The 22,008-nt window shown below is 40.4% G+C and overlaps 5 protein-coding genes across 8 annotated transcripts; 4 read left to right on the top strand and 1 right to left on the bottom strand.

Annotated features, from left to right (window-relative positions):
• Positions 1 to 112: 112 nt before the first annotated feature.
• LOC124203086 (glucose dehydrogenase [FAD, quinone]-like) lies at positions 113 to 3,388 on the top strand. Its single transcript, XM_046599666.1, has 9 exons — positions 113 to 231; positions 312 to 439; positions 582 to 712; positions 781 to 952; positions 1,234 to 1,469; positions 1,534 to 1,856; positions 1,927 to 2,304; positions 2,382 to 3,103; positions 3,165 to 3,388. Exons 4-9 carry the CDS (start codon positions 848 to 850, stop codon positions 3,213 to 3,215), a joined length of 1,815 nt encoding a protein of 604 aa, XP_046455622.1. The 5' UTR covers positions 113 to 231; positions 312 to 439; positions 582 to 712; positions 781 to 847; the 3' UTR covers positions 3,216 to 3,388.
• A 645-nt stretch (positions 3,389 to 4,033) lies between these two features.
• Positions 4,034 to 6,722, top strand: LOC124203082 (glucose dehydrogenase [FAD, quinone]-like). Its single transcript, XM_046599661.1, has 6 exons — positions 4,034 to 4,201; positions 4,430 to 4,665; positions 4,734 to 5,056; positions 5,133 to 5,510; positions 5,583 to 6,313; positions 6,381 to 6,722. Exons 1-6 carry the CDS (start codon positions 4,037 to 4,039, stop codon positions 6,429 to 6,431), a joined length of 1,884 nt encoding a protein of 627 aa, XP_046455617.1. The 5' UTR covers positions 4,034 to 4,036; the 3' UTR covers positions 6,432 to 6,722.
• Positions 6,723 to 6,857: 135 nt separating this feature from the next.
• Positions 6,858 to 17,354, top strand: LOC124203087 (glucose dehydrogenase [FAD, quinone]-like). 4 transcript variants are annotated; one of them, XM_046599667.1, is made up of 8 exons: positions 6,858 to 7,812; positions 7,920 to 8,000; positions 15,157 to 15,395; positions 15,479 to 15,798; positions 15,861 to 16,334; positions 16,404 to 16,866; positions 16,945 to 17,107; positions 17,195 to 17,354. In XM_046599667.1, the coding sequence occupies exons 1-8, from the start codon at positions 7,801 to 7,803 to the stop codon at positions 17,249 to 17,251; spliced, it is 1,809 nt and encodes a 602-aa protein (XP_046455623.1). In that variant the 5' UTR covers positions 6,858 to 7,800; the 3' UTR covers positions 17,252 to 17,354. The 4 variants fall into 4 exon arrangements, with proteins under 4 accessions (XP_046455623.1, XP_046455624.1, XP_046455626.1 ...); XM_046599668.1 differs by having other exon boundaries at positions 7,644 to 7,843; XM_046599670.1 differs by having other exon boundaries at positions 7,645 to 7,789.
• On the bottom strand, positions 17,280 to 20,329 carry LOC124203077 (ribonuclease Z, mitochondrial-like). Its single transcript, XM_046599655.1, has 7 exons — positions 19,938 to 20,329; positions 19,696 to 19,882; positions 19,402 to 19,627; positions 18,949 to 19,340; positions 18,390 to 18,880; positions 17,745 to 18,324; positions 17,280 to 17,683 (listed from the first exon to the last, which is right to left on the bottom strand). The coding sequence occupies exons 1-7, from the start codon at positions 20,216 to 20,218 to the stop codon at positions 17,378 to 17,380; spliced, it is 2,463 nt and encodes an 820-aa protein (XP_046455611.1). The 5' UTR covers positions 20,219 to 20,329; the 3' UTR covers positions 17,280 to 17,377.
• A 166-nt stretch (positions 20,330 to 20,495) lies between these two features.
• LOC124203107 (THO complex subunit 4-like) lies at positions 20,496 to 21,982 on the top strand. Its single transcript, XM_046599702.1, has 4 exons — positions 20,496 to 20,889; positions 21,051 to 21,206; positions 21,266 to 21,379; positions 21,444 to 21,982. Exons 1-4 carry the CDS (start codon positions 20,704 to 20,706, stop codon positions 21,747 to 21,749), a joined length of 762 nt encoding a protein of 253 aa, XP_046455658.1. The 5' UTR covers positions 20,496 to 20,703; the 3' UTR covers positions 21,750 to 21,982.
• Positions 21,983 to 22,008: the final 26 nt, after the last annotated feature.

The raw sequence follows: 22,008 nt of genomic DNA, 5'->3' as shown, positions 1-22,008 counted from the left end.
TGCCTTTGCTTTAGGGTAACGTAATGATCCAACATCTTACGACAAAACAAATTTCTGTCTATGACTTTATAAAATTCATAGACTATTTGGGAATGTACCGTGAGTGCTCTTTAGTGTAAAAACGGGAATTCGCTTCAACCTGGTGGTGTCGGAAAAGAAAACAAGGACTGCAGTATAAGTAAAACAAAAGGAAATTTCATTGCATATCGGAAGATTGAAATTAAAAGATAGGTACGCATTGAATTCAGCCTATACCTTTGAGAGATGGACTTTAAATTAAAATTGTTTTTTCTTTATTTGTTTACTGGCAGGTAATAATTCAGCTGTCAAAAGTTTGAATGAATTATGAAAAAGTTGTTGTTTAGTGAAGGACTATACAAGAAAGAGTTCTTTTTTTTCCAAATCTGCAGAAAAGTAACGAGATATTATGAAGAAAAATGTAAGATTTTAATAACGAATGATGAAGACATTGTTTGAATCTTCTTGTTTTACTGTTTCCTTCTTGTTTGTCTGGATAACCTTCTATTTGGTTTTTTTATTCATCGACCTGGAAAATATTTAATCGCTTGACTGCATAGCAGTGGATGGACACGGACACACCTTTTGGCTTCCATGATGAATATTTGGCGCACGTGATGTATTTTTGGGTCATTGAAATCTTATAAGATGCCAAGTATAGAAATATAGGTAGCTGTTCTCTAAGAAGGAACAGGTTAGTTCAGCCGACGGGAGAGTCTACCCAAGAAAACTTGCAGGATTTTTATTTGAATACTTCACAAGGAAAAGAGTCTCTGTTGACTACGGTTGGATCATCGCAAAAGTCTGCCATCATCCTCTCCACCGCAGAATGTTACCATTTAAAGAGTTAAGCATCGCCCTGACGTCGCTGATTTCTTGGATTTTGTTCAACGATACACCCAGCGATCCTGAAGGATATGTACGCGATACATCGGTAAGCCATCCCTTGTTATCCTTCATTTTATTGAAATTTGTTGGGTTTACAATCACAAAAGTTAGTTTTTTTTTTACTGTACGTCTTTAATCGGGTCAGGATCTCGAATGGATAACTATATAGTATATTTTATATAATAATGCGAATAGTTTGATTTAATTACTGAATCAAAAATAGATGTTGATCTAGAAGCAGTATTTTTGGCTTCGTTCCAAAGTGTCAGCCTATAAACTTGTTTTTCTGGTTATATACGTGAGTAAATAGTTATTTCCATATTGTAGGTCATTCGTGGCGAGTATGATTTTATTATAATTGGCGCTGGAGCTGCCGGTGCCGTAATTGCTAATCGCCTAAGTGAAGTGGCCGATTGGAATATTTTATTGCTGGAAGCGGGAGACGATGAGACTATTACTGGGCAAGTACCGCTCCTGGCCGCTAGCTTGCAATTGACGAATATGGATTGGCAGTACAAAACAGAGCCCCAGGACAATGCTTGCAAAGGAATTACTAATGGACGGTATGAATTGTTTTATGTGCAAAATTAATTGAAGAGTATTTAATCACCATACGTTATAATAAAGGTGCAACTGGCCTCGGGGTAAGATGTTGGGCGGAAGCTCCTCCCTCAACTATATGCTATACGTTCGAGGAAATAAACTAGACTACGACAACTGGAGGGATATTTACGGATGTGACGGCTGGGGATACGACGATGTTTTGCCATATTTCATTAAATCGGAAGACAATCAAAATCCTTACCTGGCCGGAACCAAATATCACGGCAAAGGAGGATATTTGACGGTTGGTGAGGCGGGTTACACCTCACCATTAGGTGCTGCATTCATGCAAGGCGGAGTGGAAATGGGATACAAAAATCGGGACTGCAACGGCGAATTCCAGACGGGTAAATAAACCTGTCTCAATACCTAAAAATCGTTAAAATTTTAAAACTTAACCCCTAAAACGAATGGCAGGTGTTATGATTCCACAGGGAACAATTCGTCGAGGAAGTCGTTGTTCCACTTCCAAAGCATTTTTACGACCAGTCCGCAATCGAAAAAACCTTCACATTTCAATGAATTCGCGTGTGTTAAAGATTGTCATCGATCCCGATACGAAAGTGGCTACGGATGTGCAGTTTGAAAAAGGTGGCCGAATGTACTTCGTCAGTGCCAAAAAAGAAATTGTGTTATCTGCCGGAAGTATTGCAACTCCGCAAATCCTCATGTTGAGCGGAGTTGGCCCAGCTGCTCATCTGACGGAGAAAGGAATAAGTCCAGTCATTGCCGATCTTCCTGTTGGAAAGAACTTGCATGACCATGTTGGAATAATTGGAATGACTTTCCTAATTGGTAAGACATTTGCATTGAACGAAATTGTTTTTCTTACTTAAATTTTCTGAATTTCTTCTTCTACTTTTAATTGATAGATGAACCATACTCCATTCTTACCGCTAGACTGGTGTCACTTCCAATTATTGTTAATTACACACTCTTCGGGGGAACTCCCATGTCTCTGTTAGGCGGGGTGGAAGGACTTGGTTTTATCAAATCAAAATACGCGGATCCGGATGCTGATTATCCCGACCTCCAGTTGCATTTCGCTTCCGGTAGTGAAATGTCTGACGATGGCACCGCTATGCGTTACGCCCATGGATTTACCGACGAAATTTGGAATGAATATTACTTGCCAATAGCCAACAAAGATACTTGGACCATCTTCCCTTACAATTTGCGCCCAAAATCTCGCGGAGAAATTCGTCTCAATTCGAACGATCCTTACGACAAACCTGTCATCGATCCAAAATATTTTTCAGACCCCGATGATATCAAAGTAACGATCGAGGCTGTCAAGTTCGCCTTAGCCCTCAGCAAAACGGAAGCCTTTCAAAAAATGGGTTCCAGGTTTTATGACAAACCTTTCCCAGGATGCGAAGATAAACCACTTTGGACGGACGAATATTGGGAGTGTTGGATCAAGAGCGCTAGTTTCACCTTGGCACATACAGTTGGCACTTGTAAAATGGGTTCTGTCTTGGATGACACGGTCGTCGTCGATCCTCAACTGAAAGTCAAAGGAATAAAACACCTCCGAGTTGCTGATACATCCGTCATGCCGGCTGTGCCCAGTGGAAATACAAACGCACCAACGGTAATTAGAGCTATACTTTCTCTCCTGACATGTATCGTACCTTAACCGTTTCCTTTCTTAGATAATGGTGGGAGAAAAGGCGTCGGACTTGATTAAAAATGACTGGTTATAACGGAGAAGTTGCCTCGTCGATTTGAATCACCAATGATTAATAACATGTGAATTATGAATTTGTTACATATTAATCATGGTATTGTAACCCCAATCAACTAAATTATTTATTTCGATTCCATTGATATGCACTTGTATTTAGGGCTAAACGAATAAATAGTTCTTACTTTAAAAGGTATAGGACGAAAGAAAAACAGATGGAAATCGAATCCATTTTAAATTAACTTCAATTTTACTATCTTTTAAGTTATATATATTTTGTTCACCTGTGCTGATCTGTCAAGTTATTATTTTAAGGGGTAGCTAATGCGGTCAATACCCTTTCAGTGCCCAAAAGCGGACGAATTTTTTAAAAATCTATTCCCGGGTGAAAAACAAGTTATTGAAATGCGCCACTACTTTTTTTTTGCAAAAATGAGTTAGCGGTACGGCATATATAAGTAGTCTTTTTTTTTAATTTAATTTATTTTTAAATTATTAATGTTGTGGCTATTGCACATTTTATTCACGCCATCAAAGAGGAATTAAATATCTTATAAGTTATTGATCCCATTCGATGGTAACATTGTTATACCTAAGGAATTAAGTGTTTAGGTAAATGCGATCTCTCAATTTCAACAGGGAAATGATGATTATTTTTAAAGAATTTTGTCATTGTTTATAGGCTATTTTCATTCGTCCTTTCAATGTCAAGTTAACGAGTGCGTTATGCAACGAAGTTGTTAAACAGGTTTAAAAGTTGTTACGAAAAGCGGAGTTAATTATCCCTCAGGCCGCCCACTTGTTTCAACAACATTTCCCCTATGAAAATCACACATTCATATGGTGAGACTGGTCAATAGGAGAATACAGTCAACCGCAGACAACGGTCAGGACAAGAGAATGCTACAATTCAAGGAGTATGCTATTGCCGTCACGACGCTGTTAACTTCTCTCATATTCAGTGATACACCTGGTGATCCCGAAGGATACGTCCGAGATGCAACGGTAAGAAAAAAATTTGGGGAATTATTGTAGAACATTTAAAAATTGTTAATTGCGATATTTTCGCTCGAAACGGAACTTTTTAGACACGAATTTATTTGAATCGTCTTATTAAAAAACCAATTACGGCGTGTGATTAGACTCCACAAATATAGTTCTTATTTACTTTGAATAATTATGAAAACTGTTCAGTTGTATTTCAGCACTAATGATTTAATTGGGTTATTGTAGAACATAAAAACCTCGTATGATTTTATTATCATCGGAGCGGGTTCCGCTGGGGCCGTGATTGCCAATCGACTTTCAGAGGTGGCTGATTGGAATATTTTGCTACTGGAGGCGGGAGGTGATGAGAGCATGGCTGGGCAAATTCCACTCTTTGCAGCTGGCTTGCAGTTGACGAACAAAGATTGGCAGTACAAAACCACACCTCAGAAAAATGCTTGCCTGAAAAATCTTAATCAACAGTATTTTTATTAATTTTTTTTTTACGAATTGATGCCATGAGTCAATTTAATTCTATGATTGATAATAGGTGCAACTGGCCCCGGGGTAAGATGCTCGGTGGTAGTTCTTCCATCAATTACATGTTGTACGTTCGAGGAAACAAAAAGGACTACGACAACTGGAGGGACGTTTACGGGTGTGACGGCTGGGGATACGACGATGTTTTGCCATATTTCATTAAATCGGAAGACAATCAAAATCCTTTCCTCGCCGGAACCAAATATCACGGCAAAGGCGGCTATTTGTCGGTTGGCGAACCTGCCTTCCGTTCGCCATTAGGTGCCGCATTCATCGAAGGCGGAGTGGAAATGGGATACCAAAATCGCGATTACAATGGCGAATTCCAAACAGGTTATAATCAAACTAATAATTCTAAAAAAAAAAAAAAAAACAGAAAATAAAATAATTCAAATTGTACGAATTGTAGGTTTCATGTTTTCTCAGGGAACAATCCGCCGTGGAAGTCGTTGTTCAACTTCGAAAGCTTTTCTCCGGCCAGTCCGCAATCGACCGAATCTTCACATCTCAATGAATTCACAAGTCATTAAAATCATGATCGATCCTGATACGAAAACAGCGACGGGAGTTCAATTCGAAAAGAATGGCAGAATGTACTTTGTTGAGGCGACTAAAGAAGTTGTTCTTTCCGCTGGGGCGGTTGCATCACCACAAATTCTCATGTTGAGCGGAGTTGGTCCGGCGGATCATCTGGCAGAGAAAGGCATCCCCCTAATATTTGATCAACCCAAAGTTGGTGAAAACTTGCACGATCACGTTGGACTCATCGGAATGGTATTCCTTATTGGTAAATTGTATTATTCACACAAATTTTGTGCTGGGAAACCTTTTTGTCATTTCATAATTATCTCTTGAATAGATAAGCCATACTCCCAAATATCAGCTTCAAGAATTATGAAACTCCCGGTGCTTCTCAATTATACTCTATTTGGAGGAAGTGCCATGTCTACGTTGGGCGGGGTAGAAGGAGTTGCTTTCGTCAAATCGAAGCTAGAAACAGATACGGGCGATTATCCCGACATTCAGATGCATTTCGGCTCTGGTAGTGATATCTCTGATGATGGCGTAGACATCCGGTATGCTCACGGCACTACGGATGAAGTTTGGAACAAATACTACCAGCCAATAGTTAACCGAGACAGCTGGACCATCTTCCCGTACTTTTTGCGGCCAAAGTCTCGAGGAAACATTTTGCTGGCTTCAAACGATCCTTACGACAAACCCCTCATCAATCCAAATTATTTTTCGGATCCCGACGACTACGATATAAGAGTGACCGTCGAATCCGTCAAGTTCTCTATAGCCCTTAGCAAAACGGAAGCCTTTCAAAAAATGGGTTCCAGGCTCTACGATATGCCTTACCCCGGATGCGAAGATAAAAAACTCTGGACGGACGAATATTGGGCGTGCTGGATCAAATCGTCTAGTTTCACCTTGGCACATACAGCGGGCACTTGCCGAATGGGAGCCGCCACTGATAAGGAGGCCGTTGTCGATCCTGAATTGAAATTCATTGGCATCAAGAACCTCCGTGTCGCTGACACATCCATCATGCCGCAAGTGCCAAGTGGAAATTCAAACGCTGCAACGGTAATAATAATTTTTATACTGAGATCAATTTTATGGAATTATAATTACTTATTGTTTTAATTTCTAGATAATGGTCGGAGAAAAGGCTTCGGACCTTATCAAGAAAACTTGGTTGTAAAATTTGTCGGTGAATTATCAATTATTTATTTATTTCTATCGATTTCTATTTAAGTTGACTTATCTATATTGCAATAGTTCTTTGTAAAATTTTAATATTTAACTGCAATTTCATGAGAACTTGTTTGGTATTTCAAACTTTTCTGCGTCGTTCTATTCTGTTACCTAGTTTCTCCAGATTTCCCTACCGCCTAAATTTCACAGTTACCTTAGCTCATATATGGCACGTTAACCTCTGAATGTTGTATTTTCTAACCAGTTTTTCTGACATTACCACAAGAAATCATTCGTATTTAACTATTTATCCAGGGCGTGTTTGTTCAGTGTACGCCACTAGCATTCCAAATCTCATGGGTGTTATTGATCTGGTAGTCCTGGAACTGGATTTACTAGTTGGACAGTTAGTTCACCTTTTTATCTTTCTCTTCTGCAGCTCGCCAGACAACCTGTTTGACATTGAAATTAAAAGGCGGATGGCGATTCAAGTCTCCTCCTGTTTCAGGTTATTTTGACCTTTCGTCGATGAACTAATTCCTGGAATAAATAGACCCCAACAGCACTTGCTGTCAGACGAAAATCATCTGTGCATAATAATCCAATGCATTTCTTTCCGTCTGTCATGAACCATCAGAAAGAAATGAAAACAAAAATCGGTTCACTAAATTTGTTATTCTCATGCAAAAGCCAGTTTTTATCTCTCTTGGCACTGCGCTGGCACATCGTCATTATGGTCTGCTACCTCTACCTGGTAATCGGTGATCAATGTGACCTGTATACGGCACGAAAAATCAAGCGAAAAATAATGAATACCCTTTACGTACTGATATCAAATAACGGGGATTATACCATATGCGGATCGCGTGTCCACGGTGCTTAACTCGTATTCCTTTTCGAATAATTTTGAATGGTGCTGGCCTAATTACGTTTCGGGTTATTTCTTCCTTTTATACGTCAGCGAATTGTACGCCATGTATAGATTCTTTGACGTGATATCTCGTTATAAAGCCGATTGGATGTCCGTTTTATTTCGTAGAGTGAAAGCCGCATTCCCAGTTCCCACTTTCCCCGTCGGAAGAGTGACGATTGACGAAGATGACAAAACCAAAATAAAATTGAATGTCATTCTTCACGCTATCTGTATAATAGGCAACGTTGCAAAACTAAATGAGCAGTCCTTTTTGTTAACTCAAAAACTTTTGCATGTTCTGAACATCTTGTGGGTTGTGTCTCTCATTCTCACTTGTAGAACTTGACAGTGTTCATCCCATACAGCTGGACATTTTTTTAAAAAGAAGTGTAGTGTCATTCAATTGAACATCACCAGCAGCCATTCAATAGCCAACAACAACAATCAGCATTGTAAATCCATAATGTCCTTAGTAGTAAGTCGAGTATTTAAAAATGCTGTGCAAAGTAATAAGTAACTTGATGATATAACTCTTCTGGAATGCAATTTTCCTTATCTTGCTATTTTATCAAATTTTATCAGTTTGTCAATTGTCATCACGTCGATCTTAGCAGTGTAAACAAATCACGTTCATTCATGCGAGCTGAGCTGACTCTTAATTCGGTAAGTCCAATATTTTCATTTGTGTCCTCATTAGATCTCTATATTGTGTCCACGTCGTATCTGCTCAGAATGTTTCGACATTTAAATTTTGACACAAAGTTAGTTTTTCTTCCCGGAAACATTAGAATCAGCTGATCTAAAAAAACAGCTGTTAAGAAAACTGTCAAGTAATAAACATTAGAAAAGCATGTTCTAAAAAACAAAAAAAAGAGAACAGCAGCTGTCTAGAAAACTGTTGAGAAAGCATTAAAACAGCTGATGTTCTAACAAAATAAAAACAAGAAATGCTGTGGGAGGTGACACCGTCATCATTTGGAAAAACAAGTGACTAGCAAAAGTTTTTTCTGAATTGACTCTCGAAAAAGATTTTAGGATCTATAGGATTGCATTCTTGATGTGATTTAATTTGATTTCAAAATAAGAAAAACTGTCAAACTTATTTTACGAACTTTGCTATGATCATCTGTATATTAACGATAACTGATTCAATTCTGGTTCTGCCAATGAACTCCCGACCATACCAGATGATTTTGATCTCTCGTTCGTGATCACGTTTTCCTTTGGGAGTTGACTGACTTTTGTTTTATGCTTCTCGAATCTGTATATTCAATTTAAAGGGTGCGGTCGTCGATCGTAAATGTGATTCTAACGTTGTTATCACGCTAACTTCAAAATAATTCATTGTTTAGTTTTTACCTGAACTGCGAATATGTGTGCAAAAACGAGAAAGTTGAAACCCTGAGAAAATAACACAAAGACAATTGGATGAATAAACAAAGCAAGAAAGTCGTTGCGAATTTCAGGCTCTAAACTCACCTCGACCCTCGACTTTTGACTTCTTATAAAGCATATTCATTTGCCTAACGTATAACAATATTAGTAGCTTCCGCGCGGATAGAATTTCGAATGCTGGATGATGTGATCCGGAAATTTGTTTTTCCTCCAACCTAAAGAAAAAACACTTAACGGGATTAGAAAGTAGATATCGCACACTTGATTTATAGCCGTATAACCCGATTTCGGTCCCTATGTACAGGCGTAACGGTTTAAGAAGAAATAACTCTTCTTTTCCTTTTGGCAATATTCGACTTGCAAAGGCTTTCTCCTGGCGTGTCTCTCCTATTATACAATGAATCGCTATAGGCAATAGGCAAATAAACCTATAATTGGGACTATACCATACAGAAATCTAGAGCTGATTTTTTATACTTCTACAGTGTATGCCTCTAAGCGCCGATAAATAAATATACCGACCCAGTTTTTTTCCTGTGAGTTTTTTACCGCTCGTTTGATCCATTGAAAAGGGCTGCCGTAAAAAATTCGACTGTCGAAATCGCCGTTTGAAATATATCGAAATAGACTTTCATATTCATTTTCTAGCGTCAAAAATGATTTCTCCAACACGTCTGTCGCCTGGATTTTACCAGAAACTCTCAAAGGTAATAGTGTTTGCTTAAAAAAAAAACCTTTTATCCGCTTTTTTGACCTCACCAACAATTTTTGACCACCTTCAATGACTTTCACTCGAGTTTTTAACAAGACAAAGTGTCTGAAATGGTTGGACCACTTTTCTGCCGTTTCTGACAAGATCTGTCTGCCGATCTGTGAAGAACGAGACTTTCTCCTTGTGTAATTCCTTTTTTTTTTAAATCACGGTGGGATGGAGGCTGCGCTCTGTAACCCAGTTGTAGATTGAAATTGATTCGTCGCGACATAGCGCATTATTTAGCATTCATTTACGGTGTAATTGCAGCATGTGCATATATCTATCAAAGCTTTTTGTGAGCTGCTGTTCAGATTAGAAAGTATCAGACATCACCTGATTCTAACAGGATTGTGTTCATTAGAGAATTATATTTTTCCATTTAAACGAAATGTATTTAAGCAACTGTTTTTGTTACTTCCGCATAATCATGACAGCCGGTCATATTTTCATTTGACTATTTGTTAACTTTCTCTTCAGCTCTTCCCGTGTGTGTGTGTGTGTGTCTATAGTTCCAGCATATGCATAACAATGAATAAATTGACCGCCTTAGAAATTTTTTAATATCCCAGACAGGCAAAAAAGATGCGCGCAACGTAGGCTCCGTTCGGGAATATGAACGGCACGTAGTAGAAACTGAAATGGTGTATATAGGATCGGGTTAATGACAAATGACTGTGACCTTATACGTCTACCGCGGGAAATGTCCTGATGACCATTTTCGTTTGAAAGAAATTTCACTGATGCGCGGTCTCTCCGCATCTGTTACGTCACGTAGGCCACAATCTAGCGCGTTGCGCATGAATCACACTATAGAGAACTCGCAGTTGTGAAGACGACCCAAAGTCACGAAAGTGCAGAGTGAGAAAGTTTTTTTTGTTTGTGGGTGTGTTTAATTTTCTAGGTTGTGGCATCATTTCACGTTGGAAATTTTTTCACCTGCAAATAAGGTTAGGTACCCACTTCATACAGCGGACTGTTACTCATCATCCGCTTTGCTTTGCCATTCGTCATTTGTATATCCAGCACTGGCACTGTGCAGACTATTGTTTGCAGCGGCTTGTTCGGATGTTTCATTTCCCCCCAGTCCATGATATCGTTGCTTTGCCGACATCTTGTCCTATATGTACTACACCTCAGTTCAACTTTGAAACTGAGCCAAGAATTGTTCACGCATTCCTCTAGTCGTTCCCAGAAGATGCTGTACAATGACTCGTTATTTACTCGTGATTTTATCACTCTGTTGCTTTGTTATATCGTCGGAGACGTTACGCCCGTTTTCCTTCCACTCAAACGCCGATCCTTACACCGTAGAAAATTCAACGCGACTCATGACACTAAATAGCTCTCTCTATTTGCCCTTTTTTCTCTTGAAATAATAACACTCCACAGTGGCCACTTATTCTCGAAAAGAAAATACGGCCAGCCTATCTTGAGCGGAATGTTCTCCGATAGGATCTATAGGAGTGTCTTGTAATGTAAGGCTTTTTCATGTCGTAAAAATTCTTTCTCCGGTTTTTCCAGTCATCATATTTTTTTAAAAATGAACTTTTCTTGCCGTTATGTCCACACAACCGCTGCAATTATCGATGACCGTCCGGTATGCAAATGAGACTAGTATATGTACCTCGCTAGAAAACAGTCGTCATCAATGGGTGACTAACCAAGGCCGTTTATCAAAAGTTCCTTATTGCCAGTTTGTTCCGCCTGACCCTCGAGAAATAAAATAACGTATGCAAATACTGTCGGAGGGGGGACAATGTTCCTGTAGAGAGCGACCAACCCATTACGTCCGACTCGGAGTATACGTGGTCCGACTTTTTGAAAACAAAATTTATTTTGCCATTAAAATTCCCGGAACCCGAATAATTGCTTAACCGCAAATTATTTCATCTTTTTGAAATTATTTCTTGGCGAAAAAAAAACTGGAGAAACGATTGGATAAAAATGGATAGTGTTGGTCGACTCTACTTTGGATTTTCACCTGGCTTCAAAATTGTTTTTCTGATTTCTAAAAATTTTTTGCCGCTATTCGGACGACCGCCTTGTCTGTACAAAACAGGAAATGTTGGCTGGGTCAGTGTATAGTCTGCAAGGCTGTAACGTTTCGCCATGGGTTATCTTTCCAGTTATCACGAATACTACTCCGGTATAAAATTCTTTCAGATGATCTATAGCCATCCAGTTTTGGTGTCATCTGTAATTATCAGAATTTGTTCCATATTTCTTAAATGAAATTTTCGGCTGATCACGACGGCGGGAAACAAGTCCACCCCAAATTTTTTCTTACCTCTTTTTGTCGTGAAAATATTTAAATTTTTGCATTGTTTTTTTGGCGAAATCTATCATGTAGGTGTTACGATTTCTCAGAACTACTGACACGTTCATTATGATGCAACCGGTTATGTCGGCATCAGCACCACAAGGCGCTCAATGATTTTTTAATATTCACGTATAGAAACTCGAAATAGGTGAAGCAGAGAAATTCATGTGAGATTCAATGGCCATTTTTTTTTTTTTAATGAATGACGACGACTAGGAAGTGAAACGCAATTACAAGAAGCCAAATCACGTAGGCTACCAGCAGCCATTGAATTAATAAAAAGGTCGAAAACCTTAAGTCAAATTTTTTTGTTCGGCCAAGAGAGAAAATTCCGAAAGTCACCTGATGTTCAACACAACTCTTTTCTTTTCGATTTCCATCCTTTTTCTAGAATCATCGCTTTAGATCGCTATACCTATGACTGGCGACCGTATACGTGCGTGTAAATATACGGCCGACTCTCCGTGTCGGGAGCAACAGTGCGTTTCTATCCTCTGTACGGGACGGTCCTCCCAGCTCTTATCTCTTTTTTAGTCTCAAGAGTGTGGCCCTGATAAGGGGGTGACCTAAGTGTTTTTTTTTTTTTTTTTCACGAACACTATTTCTCGGGAGTTTTTATTTTAGTGGTCTTCCCACCAAAGGGACGAATTACTTGTAGCTTGGAATAGTTTAGAATTTCTTTAAAAAATAAAAATGTTGCTGGAACTTAGTATGACTTTGACGACCTTGCTGGGCAAGTATTTCTTTCTGCGTGATAGTTCCAACAATCCGGAAGGGGTGATTCGTGACTCTCGGGTAAGTTTTGATTTTCTCACCCGTGTAGTATAATTTAAACACGATAGTGCTATGTCTATTCCTTTTGGAATAATTAAGGTTTTATAACTGCTTGAAATTCTACGGGACTATGGGAGGGTTTAGGTGTTGAAGGAAATTGTTTGTTTTTATTTGCCTCATTAAAGAATTCGTGTTTTGCATTCGAGTCAAATTAAAATGCTAATTGCCACGCAACGTTTCTTATTTGGAAATCTAGTCAAAATGCTAATTATTAAGTCGTTAACATTCCGTTTCTTTATCGAGGACAGACGGGGCGTGATAAATAATTCGCCCAAGCGAAATGAAACGTTTAATTAAAAAACAAAGAAGTTAGCCATTATTCCACCAGGTTGTGGCCAGGTGTTTTGATTACGTAAGCCATTGTCGTCTGTAGTTTTCAATAGGCATCATTCAGTGAGTTTGTCTTTACTCGAGTTTATGATACTACAGGAAAACCGGGTTGTCGGGTGATTGGAGTTTTCCGTTAGTTCTTCTTCAGTATAATCTGTGACATTTAGGAATGAATGGGCCTTGTCTAGACTTTAATTTCAGGTACACGATAATTATAGAGAAACCCTGACATTGTGATTGAAATTGCTGGTTCACCGTCCTAACGGTTCAATGATCGGAATGTACCAGAGTCATATGCATATGCTCGTTCCGTATTAGGAAGTCAAAGACGTGTGTCACGCTCCCGCTGGCCGTCGTCGCCATGTATAAAAACTTGTTTGCGAACCGCAGTCAACATTTTTGATTTTTACGGGCTAGAGAGAAGAAGTAGACAAATCGCAAAGTTGGACGTTTTCTCTATCGTGACAAGCAGTCATTAGCGATGCATCGCCCATTGTTTATCCCAGTGATTGCCACTCCTAACGAGCTCTCTCCGCGCTGTGAAATTTTTCGTTTCCGTTATTACACTCTAGAATTGCAAATGTTGTGATGAGATTCCGTCGCCAAGAACCGTGTAACTCAAAGTGTCGCTGTATCTATATGTTTGTTATTACGGAACTTATTGAGAGAGAAAGTTGGGAACCAGCGAGAGAAATCCGACATTGAAAGGATGTACTAGCGCTATAGCGCTAGCCAATTTGCTTTGCTTGAAGACGTACGCGCAGATAGTGAGAAGCGAATATCAGAACAGCAGTAGGTCGGACAAAGTCGAAATTGGCTTTTAACTAGGGCCAATTTTCAGTCATGAAAATTTCTAATTTGAAAAGAGAAAAAAAAAATTTCCTCCGGTCAAAAACCAACCGTTCAGTCCTTCCTTCTTATATTGTTATGAGCTTCAAAATACATGAGAGCGGCAACCCAAAAAATGTTTGGCGCAACAGAAAAAAAAATCGGCCCAACATTTTTTTTTTGTGCTATAGAATCCCTGGCGGGAAATAAAACCAGCTCGAAAATAGGCGACTTTGAAAGTCTTGGATGTAATTTTTTTATTTTGGCAGCTAGAGATGAGGTGAATTAATCAATCAATCTTATCTTCATTTCCAATCGAATCAAATGATTGCATTCATGTATTAGAAAATGTCCGTATTTATCTCTGTGAGACCGAAGGAAGGATCGCCAATCATCGGTGCAGGTGCTTTTACTTTTGGGAGATTAATCTGATGCTGATCACACATGCAAATCAAATGCATATATATACTAGATTGTTCTGACAGTCGGAAGCCAGCGGCCGTCCAGATGCCGATTATATCCAAATGACTAACCTGGAAGTTTCAGGTTTCAGCTCAGGATATAATTTTATTCCAATAATAGCCAAACAAAAAAATGTTTCAGTATCTTTCGGCGATATCCCGATGTTTTCATATTTTTTTTTTTTTATTTAGGAATTTTTTTTTTACAATGAATATTTAAGTGTGTAATTTGACTTCGTAGACTTTCACGAATCTTCCCTTTTCTAGATTGTGTATCTAGGTTATTGGAGTTCCTTTTTAGGATTTTGGCATTAGAGATGAGTCAAAATCATTTTCCAACTTTTAAATGGATACATCATTAGCCGATTGACGATATGTAGGGAAGATGTGTTTCTAAACTTGGAAGAAAACGGAAGAAAATTGGGAAAGAAAGTCTCATGAAGAAAAAGAAACTCGAAAATGTGAAGAAGAGAAGCCGCGACCATTTTCGTCAAGTCACAAAAGATTTCCGCTTTTTGTCAACGGGGATTCCCCTGAAACCGCAACTTCCTCCCAAAATTTTACAAACGATACCTACTTGTATAGTCGACCTCGAGCTTGTAACTCGAGAAATTACAAAATTTTTTCCCGTAAGCCCTAAAGGGGGTAAACTGTATGTGCACTAATCTTTTGCATCAATGGAGAAGAAAATGCCAGTCTGGAGCGTGCAATTCAAAAAAAAATGAAACTAAGAAAGCGCTAGGGGTCCAATAGAACATTAACGTTATTTTTCCAAAATGGAATGTACCGTAGCAGAAATAATAGTCGGTTTCAAATGGAATTTTTCTTTTTACATATATGTATAAAATCTTTTTACCATGTTGATTACAATCTTTATTTTACTCTTTTTATGTATAGGGTTTGCGGACTGAATATGACTTCATTATCATCGGCGCTGGATCGGCCGGTGCTGTTATCGCTAATCGTCTTACCGAAATAGAAGAATGGAAAGTTTTGCTCCTCGAGGCCGGAGGTGACGAAAATCTTTGGGGTCAAGTGCCGGCCGCGGCGGCCGATATCCAACTCACCGAACGCGATTGGCAGTACCAGACGGAAGAAATGAGGGGTCAAGCTTGTCTCGGATTGGAGAACCAGAGGTTTGTAACACTTTAACGTTTCTTTTTTTTTCAAATACTTTAGACCTGAAATTATTACTCTTGTCTTTAATGAATAATCGTAGATGTCTCTGGCCGCGGGGTAAGATGATGGGCGGCACGTCGTCGATCAATTACATGTTGTACGTACGTGGAAACCGGCGCGATTACGATCAGTGGGCCCAACTTGGAAATTACGGTTGGTCTTACGACGACGTTTTGCCGTATTTTGTCAAGTCGGAAGACAATCAGAACCCGTACTTGGCCGGAACGAAATACCACGGCAAGGGTGGATACCTGACCGTGAGCGAGGCTGGTTACCAATCGCCATTAGGAGGGGCATTTATTCAGGGTGGCAAGGAAATGGGATACGAAAATCGTGACGGCAATGGCGAATATCAAACTGGTAAGTTATTCAAATTCAGACGAATTAAAAACAAATTACAGTTTTACTATTTTCCCCGAAAGGTTTCATGTTCGCCCAGGGGACAATCCGCAAAGGCCATCGCTGCTCCAGTTCCAAGGCGTTCATCCGACCCATCCGCAAGCGGAAGAATCTCCACATTTCCATGCATTCGCACGTGACAAAGATCCTGATTGATCCCAAAACCAAACAGGCCTACGGGGTTCAGTTCCAAAAGCGAGACAGAATCTACCACATCTTTGCACGGAAGGAAGTGATCCTGTCAGCCGGCGACACGGCCAGCCCCCACCTTCTGATGTTGAGCGGGATCGGACCAGCTCCCCATCTGCAGGAAAAGGGAATCTACCCGATCCACGCCAATTTGCCGGTCGGCAAAAATCTGCACGACCATGTCGCCTTGGGTGAAGTCATCTTCCTGATCGATCAGCCCTATTCCTTGAAGGAAGAACGAGTTAGAAACGTGCAGACGATCCTCAACTACACGGCCTGGGGAGGAACACCCTTGTCCATGTTGGGAGGTATATTTTGTTGATTCAAATTGTTTACGACTTCAATTAAGGACTTTCAAACGATTCGCAAAAGTTTAGGTGTTGAGGGACTCGCTTGGCTCAAGACCAAGTACGCGGATGCCAACGACGACTGGCCGGACGTCCAGTTTCATTTCATCGGGTCCTGCGTGACAGCCGATCGAGGCCGATCCGTTCGATACTCGCACGGCGTCTCGGATTCTGTTTGGGAGGAATACTACCTGCCGATTATTGACAGGGATTGCTGGAGCGTTATGCCCGTGACTCTGCGGCCCAGGTCGAGAGGTTACATCCGTCTCAACTCGGCCGACCCCTTCGACAAGCCCATCATCAATCCGAATTACTACAGCGATCCTTACGACTTGGCAGTGACGATTGAGGGCATCAAGCTGGCCTTGCAGCTCAGTCAAACGTCGGCTTTTAAGAAAATGAACAGCAAATTCTACGACAAGCCTTTCCCTGGCTGTGAAGGCTACCCTATGGGAACGGACGATTACTGGGCCTGTTGGGTTCGCAGTTACAGGTAATTTATTCATTTTGATGAAATTGTTTTGACTCTGGGTTCATGAATTATTTATCGAACATTGATCGGTTGATTTAGTGTTACATTGGCGCATACCGCGGGTACTTGTCAAATGGGTCCCGATAATGACCCGATGGCTGTTGTGGACCCTTTATTACGAGTGCGAGGAATCAGAAACTTGCGTGTGGCCGACACATCCATCATGCCACTCGTGCCCAGCGGCAACACGAACGCTGCCGCGGTAATAAACCAACACACCGCCATGAATAATATGTTTTGTAAAATGTGAATTAATTTCCTTTTTTCTTTGCTTTTGTTTCCCTGACAGATTATGATCGGAGAAAAGGCGTCGGATCTTATAAAAGACACATGGTATACTAAGTGACAAAAAGTACCTGCACCAAACACGATAATAGAGCGATAGTCCAAACAAATTTTGTTTTTTTATTTAACTGAATCGTCATGTAATGTAGTTAATTTTAGTAGTAGTCATTTAGTCTAATCTTTAATTTTAACTTTTAATGGATTGCTTGAGTTGTCGCTGGATTTCGTTCTCTTCTCGCTCCTGGCGCAGCTTGCGTTTGTTTGTCTTGTTGTCCATCTCTTCGCAGTGATCGGCAAACATCAACTTGAGAGCGGGGATGAAATAAGGCAAATGGTGGAAACGATTTGGACTAATTGTCATGTTGTCGAAAGCCACGCCTATCGTGTTGGAGGAGAAAGCTTTCTCGTTGAAGATGGGAATTTTGGAGTAGCGTTGACTGAAGTGTGTCAGCAACGTGAATTTGGCTCCCATCGAACGGCCAACTTCGATCGCCTAGTAAAAGAGCTCAAGATGATTTACGTCTAAATGAAAAACGACAGTGGAAGAATATTACCTGAGATATGGTGCTGTGAGTCTTCATTTTGGCTTCCTCTTCCATCCCGTCCTCCATTGTGGCCTCATGGATCAGCAGATCCGAGTCTCGACCGATATCAATCAAACCCAAGCATGGCATGGTGTCGCCGGAATAAGTCAACTTGAAGCCGTCGGCTGTAGTTAATGAGACGCCAAACGCGCTGGGGCAATGGCGAACGTAAGTGGTGACAATCGATTTCAAGTTGAGACCGGTGAGGAGCGCAGGATCAGGTTTTTCCTTCTCGAAGAGGTTGACACAGGAAAACAGTTTGTAATATTGCCTGATCCGCTCGAAGCTATGGTGATAGGTTTTAAGCCAAAAATTGATCTGATGTGGAGCAATCAGCCAGACGGGGCCAGCGTCGGATCTCGTCCGCTCAATCGCGTGTTGTCGGCCTTGAAGTAAACCAATCAATCCAATGTGGTGGTCAGCATGAAGATGCGAAATGTAGACGCCGACAAGATTGGACAAAACGTGGGCGGCTTTTTCGTGTCCAAAGAAACGGACAATCTGCCCGTATGTTCCTTCTCCACAATCCATCAGAATAAACCGATCCTTCCTGAAACAGTAATTAATGGTTATTAAAATTTAACTTATGAGAACTTGAATGCGAAAAGCGATTACTCTAATTCGACTAGAATGCCACTAGTGTTTCTGGTTTTGTTTGGAATGCACGATCCTGTTCCGAGGAAAGTTATTTTAGGGTAGACTCTGCTGCTAATGGGAACCGCATCGGCCAGGGAAGACTTCAAGGCTTCTAAGCTGGCCGGGAAACCTTCCTGAGCAAGACTCTCATTGACGTACTCTTTAGGATTCAGAACCGGTACAAGGGACGTGTTGAGTTTTAGCGGAGGTCTCAAATTAAATTTAGTTAGAGTTTGACACTCTAATTCTGCTGCCTCGGCTTCTTCGGTTTCTCCTTCCACTCGCATATCAAAAGGTAAATGAGGAAAAATTTCTGAATCGAGGAGATGCAGTTGATGTTGAATGCGATGGACGGCCACACTACCAAATCCTCGCCTTTCTTCGCCATCTTTGGGCGTTCCAAGCATCAAATGACATGTAGTCACCGAAAAACCGTCCATCCATTCTTGATATTTCGGATGTTTCGTCAACTAAAAGGGGGAAAAAAAATAAAGTCTTAATTGCACTGACAGAGAATGTTTTTTTCTGGAAACCTTACCTCAACCGGAGTGAAATGAACTATGATTTGGGGAGAGTCAAGTTCGCTGGCTCCGTTTCGTCTTTGCAATTGGCAGAGCTGTGGTTCTGATACAAAATTATCTAAGTAGGTTTCGTCCGGGCATTCGACGACTACGAATACTGGACCGGGATCATCCGGTGAACAGACGTCAGAAGCTAAAACAGTCTTGCCATTGGGAAGCGTGATATCTTGCCCAGCTTTCAATTGGCCGTAGAGTGGTCCGGGTGGGACCCCCAAATCGAAGCACTTTTTCGCAATAAGCGTACCCTGCTTCGCTTGTAAACGGCATACATAAGCTAGAACGGCTTTGGATTTCGGGTTCTCGTCACTTTCATCTTCAACACGAGTCCTTTTAGCAGCTGGAACGTCCTCTAAGAAAATTAATTTTGTTTACATTTCGATTCTAATAATTTGTAACCACTGATAACTCACCAGGATTTCCTTTTTCTCGACAATAATAATTGGTCACATCCTCCTCTTCGATAGGAGAACTAGAAGCTGAACGTGGTAATTTTGCATCATCATTGGGCATAATAGTTACATAATTTAATTTCATGGCAGCATCTTCATAAGATGATGCAGGTGAAGTAGCATCCACATGATTGACTTGTAAATTCTTTAATATGATGAATCTGGAGGCAGCAGTAAATAATTCACCCTATTAAAATTAGATTATGATATTATTGGATCTGCATTAAAATGTGTGCTTAGATGTTATTTGTTTACCAATCCAGGTGGTCCATGGAGTGTGATATTGGGAACACCAACATCTTGAATTGTTAATGAAATTCCAGGTAATCCACCCACATTTTGCCAAGATGTACGGGTGAAGAAAATGTTCTCAACTTTGGACAGCTTAAACTTGTGCTCATGGGCCAAGCGTTGAGATCCTTCTCCGGAATTGAAGAGATAACTAAAAGCAAACAGGAATTAGACTAAAATACTTTTGCTTTAATTTAAAATGTTACCATGATTGATCGGTGAACATATAGAGGGACCGTGGTGCACCACGGACACCAGAACCCAGAACTTGTAATGTTACGGTTCCTGGTGGGTATTTTGTTTTAGTAATCTTCTTTGCCTGTCTTTCTGATTGAAGACGTGCGACATGACTCGTATCTTTCGGCATGTTGGCGAGTAAATTTAACACACGATTTTTATTTTTTATATCGCCGAATACCTTTTGATTAGAATGAAAACTACGTACAGTAACAACTACAACATTTAACAATGCAAATCGCAAATTCATTAGATATTTCTTGATAATCGGGATATTATGGGGCCTAATTAAAATTTACAGGCACTAACTTTTAACTTTAAACACGTGTTGTCATCTAGAGGGTTGAAAAGCAGAATCAAAACACCGGGCTTGGCAACCACGTCGGTTAAAAACTTAATTTGAAACTAAACTGTTTTTTATTTGTAAAATTGAATCAAATAAATTTAAATTTATTATTTGAAAAATAAATCACTTAGAATAAAAGGAGTATTAAATTATTTATGTTTCTTGTTTTTGAAACTGGCAAACGGGCAATATGGGCGCCATTGAGAGTTTGCTTAGGCTCATATTCGTTAACTTGGCATAGAGATTGAGCGTGGCGTCATTGTCGTACCGTCCCTGTCACCATCATCCATTTGTTTCGTTCTTATTGAATCTTTCTTAAACTTGTGTTTCGTTTTTAAATTGATAGTCCTTAATTTTGTCAAGTCCTCCACAAACTTATTGTTATCAAAATGGGCGACAAAGTTGACATGAGCTTGGATGATATCATCAAAACTAGCCGTTCAGCCGGCCGGGGCCGTGGAGGACGCGGCGGTCGTGGTGGCAGTTCTCGTGGAGGCAACCGTAATGCCGGCTCAGGACCCGTTCGTAATCAAAGACAGGGAAATGCTGGGGGTCGTGCTGCACCTTACGCCAAGGTAAATATTTGTTAAGTTATTCTTCTTGTTTTTTTATGTTCTATCAGAAAGTATTGCATAATCCTTGGTTGACTTGTTCGTCTATTTCAAATCCAAGCTAGTCTGTATCTTACAGTCTTCGTGATGCAATAGTGCTGACTCTTTGTGTATGTTATTTTTAGGGCAACCCAGATGGTGACTGGTCTCATGACATGTATGAAGGTGGACCAAGGAAAAGCAATCCCAGGTTGGGTGCTGCACCGAATGCTGCTGGAGGCGGCTCTTCCAAGCTTGTTGTTTCTAACTTAGACTTTGGTGTGTCAGATGCAGACATTAAGGTATAACATATATTGCTTCTCTGTCATGATGAACATGTATTGAATAATTCTATTTATAGGAACTTTTTATGGAATTTGGACCATTGAAACATGCTTCTGTGCATTATGACAGATCAGGCAGATCTCTCGGTACAGCTGATGTTGTGTTTGAGCGCCGTCTTGATGCCGTCAAGGTAAACTTCATGAAACTTGTCAACTGTAGGACACACAGCATCAATATTTGTTTCTTTTCCATAGGCAATGAAACAGTACAACGGAGTCCCATTGGATGGTCGATCAATGGTCATTCAGATGGCTACTTCCGATTTGAACACAATCGCCAACCGACTAACCAGCCCTCGAGCTAACACTAACAACGGGCCGCAACAAAAGAGGACTGGTGCACCAGCTTCCAACAGAGGCCAGAGAGGAGGAGGAGGAGGAGGCCAGCGTGGTCAGCGAGGTGGTGCTGGTGGTGCTCGCCAACGCAATCCCAAACAGCCTGCACCGACAGCAGATGAGCTTGATGCCGAGTTGGAGTCATACAGGAGTGAATTGAAATAACGCAATCGTGTAATGTTCACCAAATTATTTGATTTCTTTGAGTCCACACGTGGTGGATCAGAGGTTGAATCACTGACGCAAACTCCTGATCACCTTTACTTATTCTCCTCACCACCACCACTTTTTCAATAATGTTTTTTCTTTCGTTCTTTTCATACAAATTCAGTGTTTTGAAAGACAAACCTGTCAGACCTGGTTTTAAGACAAAAAAAAATGAAGCTTTCAGCGAAAAACCATTGTTTTTTTATTTGTGATTCCC

The sequence above is a fragment of the Daphnia pulex genome, chromosome 9 (genome assembly GCF_021134715.1).
Source record: "Daphnia pulex isolate KAP4 chromosome 9, ASM2113471v1".
Taxonomy (NCBI): Eukaryota; Metazoa; Arthropoda; class Branchiopoda; order Diplostraca; family Daphniidae; genus Daphnia; species Daphnia pulex.
Note: the sequence above shows the minus strand (reverse complement) of the source record. Positions and strands in the feature narration are given on the sequence as shown.